Raw genomic sequence first — 14,255 nt, 5'->3', positions numbered from 1 at the left:
ACTGACTGGCGAGTGTTGCATGTGAGTTGATATATTCCTGATCTGTTAAATTTATCCATGGGTGTTTCTTGTGTTCTGATCTTTTTCTGTGTTGTGTTCTCTGTCCTGTATCCTATTTGGAGTTCCTGTTTCTTTAATATGTTGCCTATTCTGTGAACAGTCTTGTTACTGAAGGTGAGTATGGGCCATTTCGTTTTGTGTGTGTGTTGCTCTGTTGTGTCTTGTGTCTGGTCATTGTTTGTGTTTTGTGTTGTTCTGTGTTGGGTGAGGATTTGTGTGTGTGTCGTATGTTCATTTTTGTACTGTTTACATATTTTTTCATTTAACTTGTCTACTGAGTGGGTATCATAACCGTTTTCTACTGATACTTGTTTTATTGTGTTTGGTTCTTGTGTGTAGTTCTGTTTCTTCATTAGTGTTCTGTTGAATCTATGGAGCATGAATCTGAAGTTTGCTTCCTTATGTGTCAATGGGTGGTTCTATAGGTTGTGAATTGTGGTGCTTGTGGTTGTCTGTTTCCTGAATATTGTGAAGTTGTGTGTGTTGTGTTTTAATATGGTGAGATCTAGAAAATGTAGTGTGTTGTTAATTTCTGTTTCTAATGTGAAGTAAATTTCTGGGTGTAAGTTGTGTATTTCTTTGTGTAGCTTTCTACATGTGTATGTGGTTCATCAATCATTTGACATCACATCAATGTACACTTGTATTGCAATAAATGCTATAAACAATATCATCACACAAAGATTTAAACAGCAAGAAAACATACGAGACACACACCTCAATGAAATAACAACCATACTAAAGACCATAACATCACATAATTATTTTGTGTTCAACGAAGAATTTTCTTCTCAACATGAAGGATGGCCAATGTTAGTATCAATCAATGGCCTCCTAACTTACATCTTTATGAACAACCTGGAGAACATGATCTTCAAACACATAATAAAACCAAAAACCTACCATGTTATACACAGGTACCGTTATGTCGATGACACAAAATGCCTGATTGAAGAACCACATGCGCGCATAGAACATCTACACAAAGAAATAAACGACTTACACCCAAAAATTAACTTCACATTAGAAACAGAAATTAACAACACACTACATTTTCTGGATCTCACCATATTAAAACAAACAACAAACACAACTTCACAATATTCAGGAAACAGACAACCACAAGCACCACAATTCACAACCTATAGAACCACCCATTGACACATAAGGAAGCAAACTTCAGATTCATGCTCCATTTTTAAACAGAGCACCCATGAAGAAACAGAACTACACACAAGAACCAAACACAATAAAACAAGTAGCAGTAGAAAATGGCTATGATACCCACACAGTAGACAAGTTAAATGAAAAAATATGTAAACAGTACAAAAATGAACATACGACACACACACAAATCCTCACCCAACACAGAACAACACAAAACACAAACAATGACCAGACACAAGACACAACAGAGCAACACACACACAAAACGAAATGGCCCATACTCACCTTCAATAACAAGACTGTCCACAGAATAGGCAACATATTAAAGAAACAGGGACGCCAAATAGGATACAGGACAGAGAACACAACACAGAAAAAGATCAGAAAACAAGAAACACCCATGGATAAATTTAACAGATCAGAAATATATCAACTCACATGCAACACTTGCCAGTCAGTGTACATAGGAAAAACATGCAGAAACTTCAAAACCAGATATTCAGAACATCTCAGTGCTTTAAAAAGCAACAGCTCCCATAGCACATTTGCTGACCACCTTGTCGCCCACAATCGCCACCCAACTACAATAGAAACACACTTAAGAATACTAAAACCCAACCACAGCCTATACAGCAACCTGACTCTTGAGGAACGCTTCCACATACAGAAGGCAATAGCAAAAGGAAAACAGGTCTTAAATGAATATACTACACTCTGCAAGGGCACACTATTTAACACATTAAAGGAACTTTACAAAAAAAGACAACACAAACAGATAAAGTCTACACACACACACACACACACACACACACACACACACACACATACTCACAAGGATAAAACGTAAAGAAAATGACTGAGATATGACGCCAAACTCTCTAGTGAACAAATGAACATTGACTGGGCTGGGACACATAAAAACCACAATCAACTTTGGTTTGGTGAAGTAAAAAGTGCTTTTACTACCTTATTTGCGGAAAATCCGTGTGATATTTACGTGTGCATCACTACACTCACCATGATGCGGAGAATAAAAGGGCTGGCCACACGAAAACGTAAGTAAAAATGAATACAGGTGCGAAATATCGCGACAAACTACATTACATTTTAGATGTTATTTTAACTCCCAGGAAAAAATTTCTTAATCAACATCGTTTTGATGCAGATGACAAGCTACCTGTAGTAAATAATACACAAGTGATACGGAAAAATCATGCACACCAAATGTAAAGGTATCAACAAAAAGAAACGAACTATTGTTTGAACTAAACACGACATAATTCTGTAACATTTAATAAAAATGTTCACATTACAGAATGAATAAAACGGAAACCCACTGATGAAGGCATAGTGGTGTTGAAACATGTTTGAGTGTTGAGAGGAAACGGTGTTTTGTATAACTGGCGGACCTCACATCCTACTGTTTTAACGGAAAACACGGTCAACACAAGGAGCTGCAAAACCAAATGATGAATATAAAAAATTAAATTATAAACGGAAAAATATCAACAAGTCATAAAATCCATTTTGTATAGTTTCTTTTTTTCAGTTAACGTTCATAATTCTGTTCTCTTATGAAAAACAATTACTTACTTTCAGTTCACTACAGGAAGCAAACAGAAATTACTGGCTCATTCAGGTTCACATTTTTCACAGAAGCCTGTCTTCTCTCTCTATTTTCCACAGACATATTTGTGGTACTGAGAGCTGGTAACAGTAGATTTTTCCAACCTGTTGCACTAGATCTTTTTAGATGAAGATTTTTGGCAGCATAGGCAGCACCTTCCACGAGGTCCTGGCTCTTCTGTTGATGGTGAAGATTGCATAGTGAAGCTAATCTTACGTTGTGTGATGCCTTCCATTGGCTTTATTACTGGCTTCTGAAGCTCATACAAATTTCGGGCCCGTTTATCTGTATGAAGCCTTATAAGTTCAAGACCTAATTTAGTGAGAAAAACTCTTTTGCGATATAGCTTACTCATTTTTCCAGTTTGGAGATCTGAGAAGGAAGACTGAATATGCATTTATTTCTGTTTTATGAATGAGTGTATAGAGGAGGGACATAGGCCGTATTTTTCTTCCTCCCTTCGTGCTGTAATGTCTTGCCATCTGGTCTATGGCGTTTTTGCCTCCACGTGTAGAATTATAAAAAAGATTTACCTTAGTCTTTTTGGAGTAGAGTACTCACTAATCACCGCTTCTGAGTAAAAAGTCCAAAGCATCAACAGGATCGGTTTGATTTTTCAAGGACTACAGTTGATGCAAGAGTGACTAGTGACCTGTGAGTCACTGGGTCAGTATATGCAAAGATGGATGAGCGTGCACTGGAGCCAGTTGTACCGTTCAGGCTCTCAGTTATGTGCCGTCTGTCTGACCACACGAGTCCCACAAGTGTGAGGTGGAAATAATTCCATAGATTCTCAGCAAGCTCCACTGAAGTGTAGTACCAATCTGTGGTAACAACGCCGCCTGATTTTTCAAGGGGTTTTATTAGTGTCCTTACAATACCCGTTGGTCCATTTAGATGCTGTGCATTTCACGACTTTCCTGTATAAAAGTCCTTACTGATCAAGTATCTAGTCTCAGAATCACACAGCATTCTAATTAGAAAGACGTATTTTCCGGGTTTGTCTCTTAGAAACACCTTAAATGGGCAGCGACCACGGAACAAAAACACCATCTCATCCGCTGTTGGGGGTGCAGACAGGCATGACATACAATGGAAATGAAGAATTCAAGAATTCAATAATTTCCCTCTTTGGAGCAGACTTGACACTCTAGCAATGAATTTCTCTTGTATTCTGATCACCAAACCTCAACATTGTAGTTAGTTCGAAAAATCGGGCCCGATTGGTTAACCCTTAGTACACTTGTCGGCGATGAAGCACGACGATGAATCTGGGACATGTATCTTACTGTTATGTTTTGAACCCTTGATTAGTAAGGCCCCTGATTAGTAAGAGCCCTATATAACAAAATAACTCACCATCATCGGTATGCTGAATACCTAGTTTTGTGTTGAGAGTAGTATAATTAGATCCATAACATGGAGTATAAAAAAGCTCGATAGCCAATTTCGGAGACTCAGTTCCTCCTTCTTGTCTTAGCCCCGTTCTTTCCCGCACAATATATTGTATAGAACGCCGATATTCTCGAGGTGGCTTCGAAACATATTTGCATCAACTTTTGGTAATGAATTTATCAGAGTTCGTGTCAGTACCATCTGGTGGGTTGGGATGACACTCATATTCATTCTGAGATGGTGAATCAGTTCCAGTCTCTTCCATATCATTATCCACTTCTCTTTCATTTAAATGTGGTTCGTTCAAGACTTCTTCAAGCACTTTTTCAATAGAAGTACAACGTAAACGTTGTATACTTATGTTACTTGTTAAACATCAGCAAAAACAATGAAAATAAAAACGATCAACTTCATAAAAAATGTTATAAGACAACAGTACAAAAGTTTGTTTCGTGTGAAATATTTCAATCCAAAGTGTCAAGCACCAGAAATGTTTCCTTGGTATTAGCGACGGGAGAAGGTGGAGGAGCCTCTAAGGCCCACGGAGAATAAAATCAGTTAAGTGGCTTATAATTGATTTTAATTAACAAATTCTATCATCACTCAGTCTTCAATGCAGCAGTTAACAATTAGCTTCTGTTTAAAGTTTATATACCAAACGACATGGATACAATATATAAATAGTTAGTCAGTTGGCCTACGAAGGCCGCCCACCCCACTCGGTAATGAGAGGGGTAATAATATTTTAATGTAATTTTCACTTACTGAATTGTGGGTGATCGTATAGCTCACTTTGTGTTACAGATGCTAGAGATAGGGAATGGGCTTGTGTTTACGTGTAGATAAGTATTTAGCGATACTTGGGTTGCTCCATGTCACACAATGGCATGAAATCGTTCTACAAAAGTCAAAGGCGAATTTTGTTCTCCTGAATTGTGAGCGTGTGCCACTGCCGCCTCATAACTGCACTGCCTAGTCTAAATATGCTATTCAGATAGAGAGATCTGGCATTTTGATGGCACAAACAACGGGCACCAATCCGAGTGAATCAGTTTGGGCCACATGGATGAAACGTCACAGGGCTGTAATCTACCCACATTTCTTCCCAGCACCGAACAGATGACAATACGGTCATGGTCTCATCTTAATTGATGAACTCATGCTGCCTTATGGGCATTACCCCAATTAGAAACGAGTTTATACGAGCACGATTTTTGAAACCTCGTGAAAGTATGATTCTAGTACCCCAGTGTCAGTGTTCGGAATATACAAAAGTGGAAGCATCGTGCCGTCTACCTACATGATTTTATATTTCGTCAGTTGTATCGCTGCACAGCAATGTACGTGGTGCACTACCCAGATAGCATTGTTGTGAACAAGCGAAGTTTTTACGCTCACACACTTTGTTTTCAGACATGATTTTACGGTTATTGATGGCGAAATCTGTCCAATAGAGTCAAATAACACTTTCATTGAACACTACAGGCACATAAACCAAAGTAAATTTGATGCTTTTAAACAAAATAACAGACATTAAGAGAAGGAAGTGCAGAATTTGCACGTAAAGAACTTCAAAGGAATATACAGTATGTTTTTCTAAAAGTGTAAGTAGTAGAAGAAATAGAAGTTCGTGGCAGGTTAAAACAGCATACCGGACCGAGTCTGTAATCTGAGATCTTTGACTTTAGCGGACTATTTATAGATTCAGCCTTTTCTCTGACTAGCGGTACACCCTCACTGCTGTACTTCCGCCAGTATCTTTTCTACCTCCTTCTACTCGGTAAGGGTGAGTCGAGAGTCTTTCTTGAATAGCTCAGTCGGGAGAGCAATATTACGTGAAATCACGCTCGAGTCCCAATACGACACACAACTTCATTTGTGATATCTTCCAAATTAGTGCACAGTAGAGCTGCAGAGAGAAAATTTATTTTTAGCGTATAAGAAATGGTTTAATCCCAACGAACATAAAAGGGACATAAGTTAGGCGATCCGAAAAACTTAAAGAGTAGGAGATTATGTAAGTGACAGTTGGCTGTTTGATTTTGGGGAAGGGACCAAACAGCGAGTTCATCGATCGCATCGGACTAGGGAAGGATGGGAAACGAATCGGCCGTACCCTTTCAGAGGAACGATCCCCGCATTTGCTGAAGCGATTTAGGGATAACTTGGGAAACCTAAATTAGGATGGCCGAACGCGGGTTTGAACCGTCGTCCTCCCGTATTCGTATCCAATGTGCTAATCACTACGCCACCTGGCTCGGTAAAAACGAAATTATTGAAAGCCATTTTTTTTCCACATGAAACAGATTTTTTTTAAAACAATTGTAGTATTTCAGCTACAAAGTGCGTATAAAAATTAATGTTGCGGTAAAAGAAACGCGTTTGCCATTGCAGTGAGCTGTTATTACATAAAAGAGGCACTTACGAATTTTTTCGCTGGTTTCTCAGTTTCCGCATCAACACAATCGAAGCACCCATCCGCGTGTTTGACGGGGATTGCGGCGAGTCGCTGACGCTGTACGACGCGTCGTGGGCGGACGACACGCGCATAATCAAGACCTTCTGCGACACCTTCTCCAGGGCCATGGAGAAGCACGACTTCGTCTCGACCGGCAGCTCGCTCTTCGTGCGTTTCGAGAGTAAGACGGGCAGCTACTCTGGGTAAGTATTGAATCGACAGTACTATGTGGCGTATTAGATCTTTTGATTAGACTGGAGCGATGTTAAGTGACGTGTGTGAATTTCTATAAGCGTTGGTAATGGTATCCATCTGATTCTCTGAGGAGTGTGTAAATGAAAAATATATCCAAAATGATCTGAAGCAGCTGACTTGGATAGTAAGTTAAAGTCTACATATTAAGTTACAAAATTAACTTAAAATGATTACCGCAATGCCATTTGTAAGGTTGTCGTATCAGATTGTTTAGGTATCAGAATACCGAATGACAATGAAATGGCAACCAATTTCCTCGAATATGACGAATACATAATCTCGGATTAGGTTTATTCATATATTTAATCCATTTGTGCACCGTTGCTCAACACCACCAAATGCCATTTTGCCAGAAGATTCACGTTTCCTAACATGTTACATGAGAGATTTCGTTCTTGAGGAAACACCACTATGAAAAAGGAATCGCTTTATCACGTACTAAGGATCTGAGTTCCAGACAACTGAGATTGTGTGGAACAGTTGCATATTCGTTTGTTAGTTTTCTGTTGAAGACAGTGACACTACGTCTGACCCTACTGTTGATGAGCCTCCTCCACCCAAAGACCGGAAATATTCTGGCAGCACAGGAGAGTGCGCGTGTCGAAGAGGTTGCCACTTTCAGTTTGGTAGACTAATCAGGTAATCCAGGATACTGTTGTAAAGTGCCTGAATTTTATCGAAACAGTTTCGGTAATTTGGGAAAATAAAACTGATTGCTGTGAGGATACTGAACATTTCCGAAAAATATGGTTTTTAGCTGTTGTTTAGAAGCGAGTAATGGAAAGCTGATTTTATGATAACTATCAACATACTCTAATCATTTCCAGAACTCTTTATCTTAACAGAATATATCAGTACTTTAATGTTAATGTAATATTTGTGCGGTTCTTATCATAGCGTTCTTCGATCAAAATAGTACTTACACCTAGAGTAGCTACCAGCCAATTTGCCTTCAGTCTTCCATGCCATTTTTGTTGTGATTCTATGAACAGTTTCCAGTCACAGAGCAAGAAATTATGAATGAACGACAAGCACTACTCTGGATGGACACTATATCAGTTTCATCATGTCGCGAAATCTAAGTTCACAGTTGCATCAACACCCAAATTAATTTTATATGGTCTGTAGACAACATATAAGCAACAATAACGGTGAGAGTTTTCATTGTGTTTTTCATATCCCTGCGTCTGAAAATCTCCATTTATTATTATCCTACAGGTATTGAATGACAGGAATTACTTCTTGGTGATCAAGAGTAGCGACCGAGCATTAAGGTTCAGATATGATACCGAATTCGCTAGAAAATATGCCTTCAGATTTGCCTTCAAGTGTTGTCTGGCAAGGGCTCTTTGGCGAACTATGGAACTACAGTTACAAAAGTTACGGATGTTCTCTTCCCGGAAAATTAAGTACAAATGTGAACGTGGAGTCACAGATGGAATTTATTACCTTTCCTGTAACGAAACAATTCTATTGAAAATTTGGTTGTATGGAACGGTAGAGACAGATGGAATCCAGAAATATGTCAGTGGATTGGTGTTCACTTTTCTGTGTTGTGCCTAAATCGGTTAAGACCAATGCCTGAACAGTTCCTTCCACGATAGGAAAATCCGAGTTTATGTAAACGTAGCAGTAATAGTCCAGAATGTTTTCCACTTGTTATACGTGGTGATGACAATGCCAATGCTTTGTTGTTCCTCTAATTACCGAAGGTTTTTTCAGTTCAGAGGATGAGCTCTGTGCCGTGCCAATCATTTTCGCACCCGTACTGACAGTTAGAATCACCTGAAGCCGTCCAACTTGCCTTACTTTAATGTTATCGGTCTACTACCAACTCGTATTGCTGAGTTCTACGCCGTACGCACTAAATCAAACGAATGAGGTATTGTACCTTGATCTCTTAGAGTCGCCTTCTAGAACCTCACTACCACAGGATTACGGGTCACAGAGTTCCAACAGCACTGTTCCGTCTACAGCTGTTGGTCAGTAACATGCTTGTGTCACTTAAAATGAAAATAATAATAATAACATATGCTGTAAAACGCATCACTTATGGAACTGGCTGTGTTACTTCCTGCATAGAAAGGAAGATATTCCGGCAAACAGGAATGATAAGAAAGCCACTTATGAAGTCAATTCAAAACTTGGTAATGGGAATCACCATGCAAATTGCATGTTAGACTATGGCGTGTGGATCTAACAGCACATACAGTTCAGCCCTCAGATCCTGTCTCGTTCATAAGCAGAACCTGTCAAATAAGTAAGCTATTCTGGCAGTTTTAAACTCAAGTAAAAAGAAAAGAGGGACCAGCATTTTTCTCCAGGTAGTGCTGTGTCAATTGGTTGGCAAGTAAAACATTCAACTTTGCAGCAGAAAATTTTGTCTAGTTATCTCATGCCTAATACTATACCCGCATACGTAACTATGTCTAACACACGCCGTTGCGGTGACACTCAACTCGGAGGTAAGCTGTTTGAATCCGAGTGGCAGATGAAATTCTACTGCCAGTATTTTTCCGGCAAGTCATCAGTGAAATATGAAATTTTACCTCAACAATAATTAAAGTTGATATTTGAATGACGCCTTTCGGCTGAATTTTAATTTACCTCTGCCACAACATATAATCCATTTGTCAATACTTCCTTTTGAAGATGACGTTTTAATAAACGTGGACCCACGGCAAAGGGGTTTTAATAAACCTTCCATTCAACATAGGACTGGCTGTTTACTATTTCTACAACTAAATCCTGCTTTACCGAAGTTATGATGCCACGTTATGTACGTGTTCATGACCCCCTAATAAAATTTTAATGCCATCTGACTGAAAAATTAAGGAAAGACGAAAACGCAGTAGAATGCACAATAGCCACGCAACAGAAAGTTGGCAGGTGTATGTAATATGGCTGAACACCAGACAGTGAGATAATCATTTATGAAATCCCAAGAAAATAAGATAGTGTGGATGTGGTTACTTGTAGCCAAACACAGCACAATGGCTGATTCCCTGTGAATGTAATCACAGCACTTCAGTTCGAAAACTGTTTGTCTTGACAAAATCACAGCAAAGAAATGCAGTAATGATGTAGTTCAAGTACAAAATCTGCATGTACTATTGCAAAAGTTGCAGACATCGTTACCTTTTTCTATCTTAGTTAAGTCTTGGTTACACAAACACCCCTGCTGCAAAATTCTACCACAGCAATATGCATTCCGGTAATGGCGTCAGACATTACCTTGCACAACTGGAAATATTTGGGATCTTTATTAGCAACAATGTGGGAGAGAAGTATACGACTGAGATGTATTATTCCCTTTACTACGGATAATTGATGAGTGGACAAAGCGGGATATTGGTAACAGGTATGATAAATATCGTTTCACGCAATCCGAGCATCACAATTACGGTTGCAAATTAAATAAATGACTTGGGCGAGCAGATATGAATGACAGTATTGCTGTTTTAATTTGAGTTCGACCAAACTAGAACATAAACCACGTGGCGATCACAACACGCGTGAACATGAATGGAATTTCTAGTAATGACGGAAATAGGAGCATTCTGAACAAGTCTCGCAGGAATGCATTCGTCAGTCTAAAGTCCAGGACATAATGAGGGAGATGAGTGCATAATGCATCGGATTAACTGGAACACGATCTAATAATTAGAGCTCAACTTACGAAAAACATTCCCTTTGCGTCAAATAATACCTTGTGCGTAAATACCAAATCATGTTCCCTATTCATCATCAGTTCAACACGCGAAATGACAGCAAAATAAATGTGCTAATACGATCATCCCGCGACGGAAATGTGTCGGTCGCAATTAACCACTGAAGATAACTACAAAATGTGATCAAAATGTTTCAGTTCGGAGGTTGTAAGTCCATAATCGGTATGTCAATCATGCGAAATCGCCGATAGGATTGATGCAATCATGCCAACAATGCACTAGGTTGAAGATATCCGTTTCGTAAGACACCGAGTTTTGCTGGTTGATGATGTCTGTAATTACCTGCCACACATCCTCGTCCATCAGGAATCGTCGACCCTACAAGGCCTTTATAAGGGGACCAAAGGCATGATAATGTAATGGACAGAGACCAGGACCATAGGGAGGGTGCTCGAATCTCTCTTACTGGAGTTAGCGTAACTTTTGCGTTACGACGTTAGTGCAATGGGGACGTGCGTTATTACGAAGCAGCAGCTCCCCTTGTGACAGTTTTCTCGAATCTGCTTAATTGCGTGATACAATTCCTGCAGCGTTGCGCACTACCGTTTCCTAGTGATGAAAACACCATGCTCCTCAAAGTCAATAAGCAGTTGGCCCCAGTAATGAAGGAACAGAGTGAGCATTACCTTTCCAGCAGATGGCAGGCTCTTGAACTTCTTGGGAAGAGGGACGATAGATGATAGTACTGCACCGTCGACGCTTGCGACTGCGCTTCCCGTTGGTGGAATCAGCTTCCGTCGCCTCCAAGAAAGTGCTCTAGAAATGTGTTGCCTTCAGAATTGAAACGCATTAGGTGATTGAGGCAAACGGACATCCGGTTGGCTTTTTGTGCAGCATTTAACGCCCCGGCAACAGTGACTGCAAAATGGTATCCTATGTGTTGTCGGATAACGTATTCCACTCTACTGAAGTTGAGGTCGAAATTCTATGTTAGCACACGAATGGTTTTGTGGTGGTTCGCCCTTATCGCGCCATCAACCACCCTGTTGCCATTAATGGATGAGGCTAGCCTCAGTTTTCGGCCGGTGTCAGCAGCGACCAGCACAGAACTTGATGCACCTTTCCGCAGCAGTGGTTTTCGACAGGCATTCATTCTGCTCCATTCACGTGTTTCATTTTCTGATAGATGTCTAGCCGTGTTATTCCGTCGACAGCCAAGAAGATAACAACAGCTCATTGGTCTTGTTTGGACGCACTTGGTAATAACGTCGGCATAGTTCACGTTTCAGTATTAACCGCACACACGTCGTAAAACACAAACGCCACACTAGTCCCTCGTCTACATGTCGGTGCTTTCACACCCGCATCTGGGTAGTGCTGGGTTTCATATATGCTGTAACAATGCCCTCAAACGGAAATTTTCTGGTCTCCCTTTACAAAACGGTCCCGTGAAAAATTTCCAAAACCGCAGCCGTCACCCCGAAACTACACCAAGAACCTAGGCTACATGTCGAGAAAGAAGCACGCTATTCTGACTGGTTGGCAGCGTGTGGACTTCGCTAAAGGTGAAAAAACGCTGTCTCAGAACTCAGACAAAGTGGGAACTCGGAATCTTAATTTATTGCTACTCATTACAGAATGTATTTGCATAGAGCCTTTTTTGCGATTAAGAGATTCACAACTGTAGTTCAATTTAAATTGTAGTTTTAACACACGTCATTCATATGAAAATGCACTTTTCAAACATGTAATCGTCCTTTGACATATCTGAGTTAGCTACGCACACGTGATTCAGTACATACACACACACACACACACACACACACACACACACACACACACACACACACTTACACACACACACAAACAGGAAGTAAGACGAAGTTGAACAATTAAATCTGAAATTTATAGTAAAATAATTTGGAAGATCATTCCTTCAGTGTATGAGGGAAAAGAAAATACTATTTAAGAATTCAGAAAGCACTTTGAGATGCCCCATGATACCCCAAGACGAGGCCAACTATAAAGTTGCCGAACACATACTCACTTGAGCAAGAGACTTCCTTGACTGGTTGCGGACTACTCTCTCCCCCTGTTGTTCCCCGATTACAGAATTTCACCATCACATTTATTGACAAATTCAGCATGATGATGCCTCGGAAACTTCTGTGCCCAAAACTGGTATATGCATGCAGAGAACCAACGCCCCCCCCCCTCCCCCCTACTCAGATCTTTTGATAATATTGGAAATATTACTAGAGGTAACTCAGAGAAAGTGTTAAGTAAGATTGTCGCGTTGTTCATGGAGTATGAAAGGAAAACATGAATTCTGGTCAATAAGACACTAGTTATTTACCCAAATAGGTACGGTACGTTTCCTTTGTCTGTCTAGCTTAGTGTCGACCGAAACACTTTAACGGATGGGTTGTCAGATTACTCCACCAGTAAGGTGATGCAGTAGCCTCGACTGATATGCAGTGCTGTAGGAACTAGGCGATAGTGGCTCGCTGCAGAGTGCCGAGTGGCGCTGAGGGTGCGCTGTGACTGCCACAGGTCTTCGCTGTACTACTGGGCGCACTACGACTTCTTCAACGCGAGCACCAGCGGCGACCCGGTGGCGGGCAGCGCCTGCGACGAGGTGTTCCCCGCGTGGCGCCGCGCCTCAGGGTACCTGCGCTCGCCGCTCAACACACTGGTCTACAAGCGGCACGCTGACCCGCACCACAGCGTGCGCTGCCAGTACCGCTTCGTCACAGACAGGAGGCTCTTCGCCAGGGTCATCCTCACCATAGAGTCCATGGCGTTCAAGGTAACAGCTTGACAGTAACATGCCAACACGCCCCTTCTGAGGCAATCACCTCTAGTGACGAATTCCATCCGTCAGCTTTTATCACTAACGTCCTGTGTCACGTCGTGAAATTACCTTGCCATCGATGTGGTGGCCTGTTGTTAACTTTATCTGTGGTTGTCTTGGTAAATTACGTAAATTATGCACCGCCCATATACGTTGCGTATTTCTTCGACGTGGTTACGACGGAACCTAAGAGCACGTCTGAAACTGCTGACAGTGAATGAAGTAGCAGTTGCATTTATAATCGTTGTTCTCACCAGTACTTGGCTGCCTTGTTGAAAATGTGACACAATTTCTGAGGGTAAAGTTAGGCAGGATTCTAAGAACACAATTAAAATTGCTGTGAGTAAAACAATTAGCAGTCATACTTATAATTATTACAGTTCTCAGAGAAAGTTTTCCTGTTTTCTTGTGAATATGGAACGATGTCCTTGGGTACGATTAGGCACGAACATTAGAGTATGAGTGGAATTAGATTACTTTTTATAATCTTGGCTCTCACAAATACCTGGGTTGGAACTTAAACAGTGGCAGCTATTTAATTACAACCGATACAAAAGAATTACAAGTTTGCACCTGTTACTGTCCTTCAAAGTAGTCACTAGCGTTGTGTAGAGTCCGTTGCCAGTTATGTGGAAGGCATAGTATACCGTTAGCAGAGCGTGTTCTGTTGATGGTGCGAATGGAACGGTGTACTTCCTGTCGAATTTCTGGAATAGTTCTGAAGCGAATGCCACGAAGTGGTTCCTTCGTCTTCGGAATAAAATCAAA

The 14,255-nt window shown here is 40.7% G+C and overlaps 1 protein-coding gene across 1 annotated transcript in view; it reads left to right on the top strand.

The window, feature by feature from the left end:
* LOC126235063 (uncharacterized) overlaps positions 1-14,255 on the top strand; it is a 559,517-nt gene that overhangs the window by 521,321 nt on the left and 23,941 nt on the right. Inside the window, exons 6-7 of the mRNA XM_049943798.1 lie at positions 6,698-6,910; positions 13,187-13,442. Of these exons, the coding sequence (XP_049799755.1) occupies positions 6,698-6,910; positions 13,187-13,442 (469 nt within the window). The remainder of the gene's footprint in view (positions 1-6,697; positions 6,911-13,186; positions 13,443-14,255) is intronic.

Source organism: Schistocerca nitens, chromosome 2 (genome assembly GCF_023898315.1).
Source record: "Schistocerca nitens isolate TAMUIC-IGC-003100 chromosome 2, iqSchNite1.1, whole genome shotgun sequence".
Classification (NCBI taxonomy): Eukaryota; Metazoa; Arthropoda; class Insecta; order Orthoptera; family Acrididae; genus Schistocerca; species Schistocerca nitens.
The sequence above is the reverse complement of the archived record's forward strand: the minus strand, read 5'-3'. Positions and strand labels throughout refer to the sequence as shown.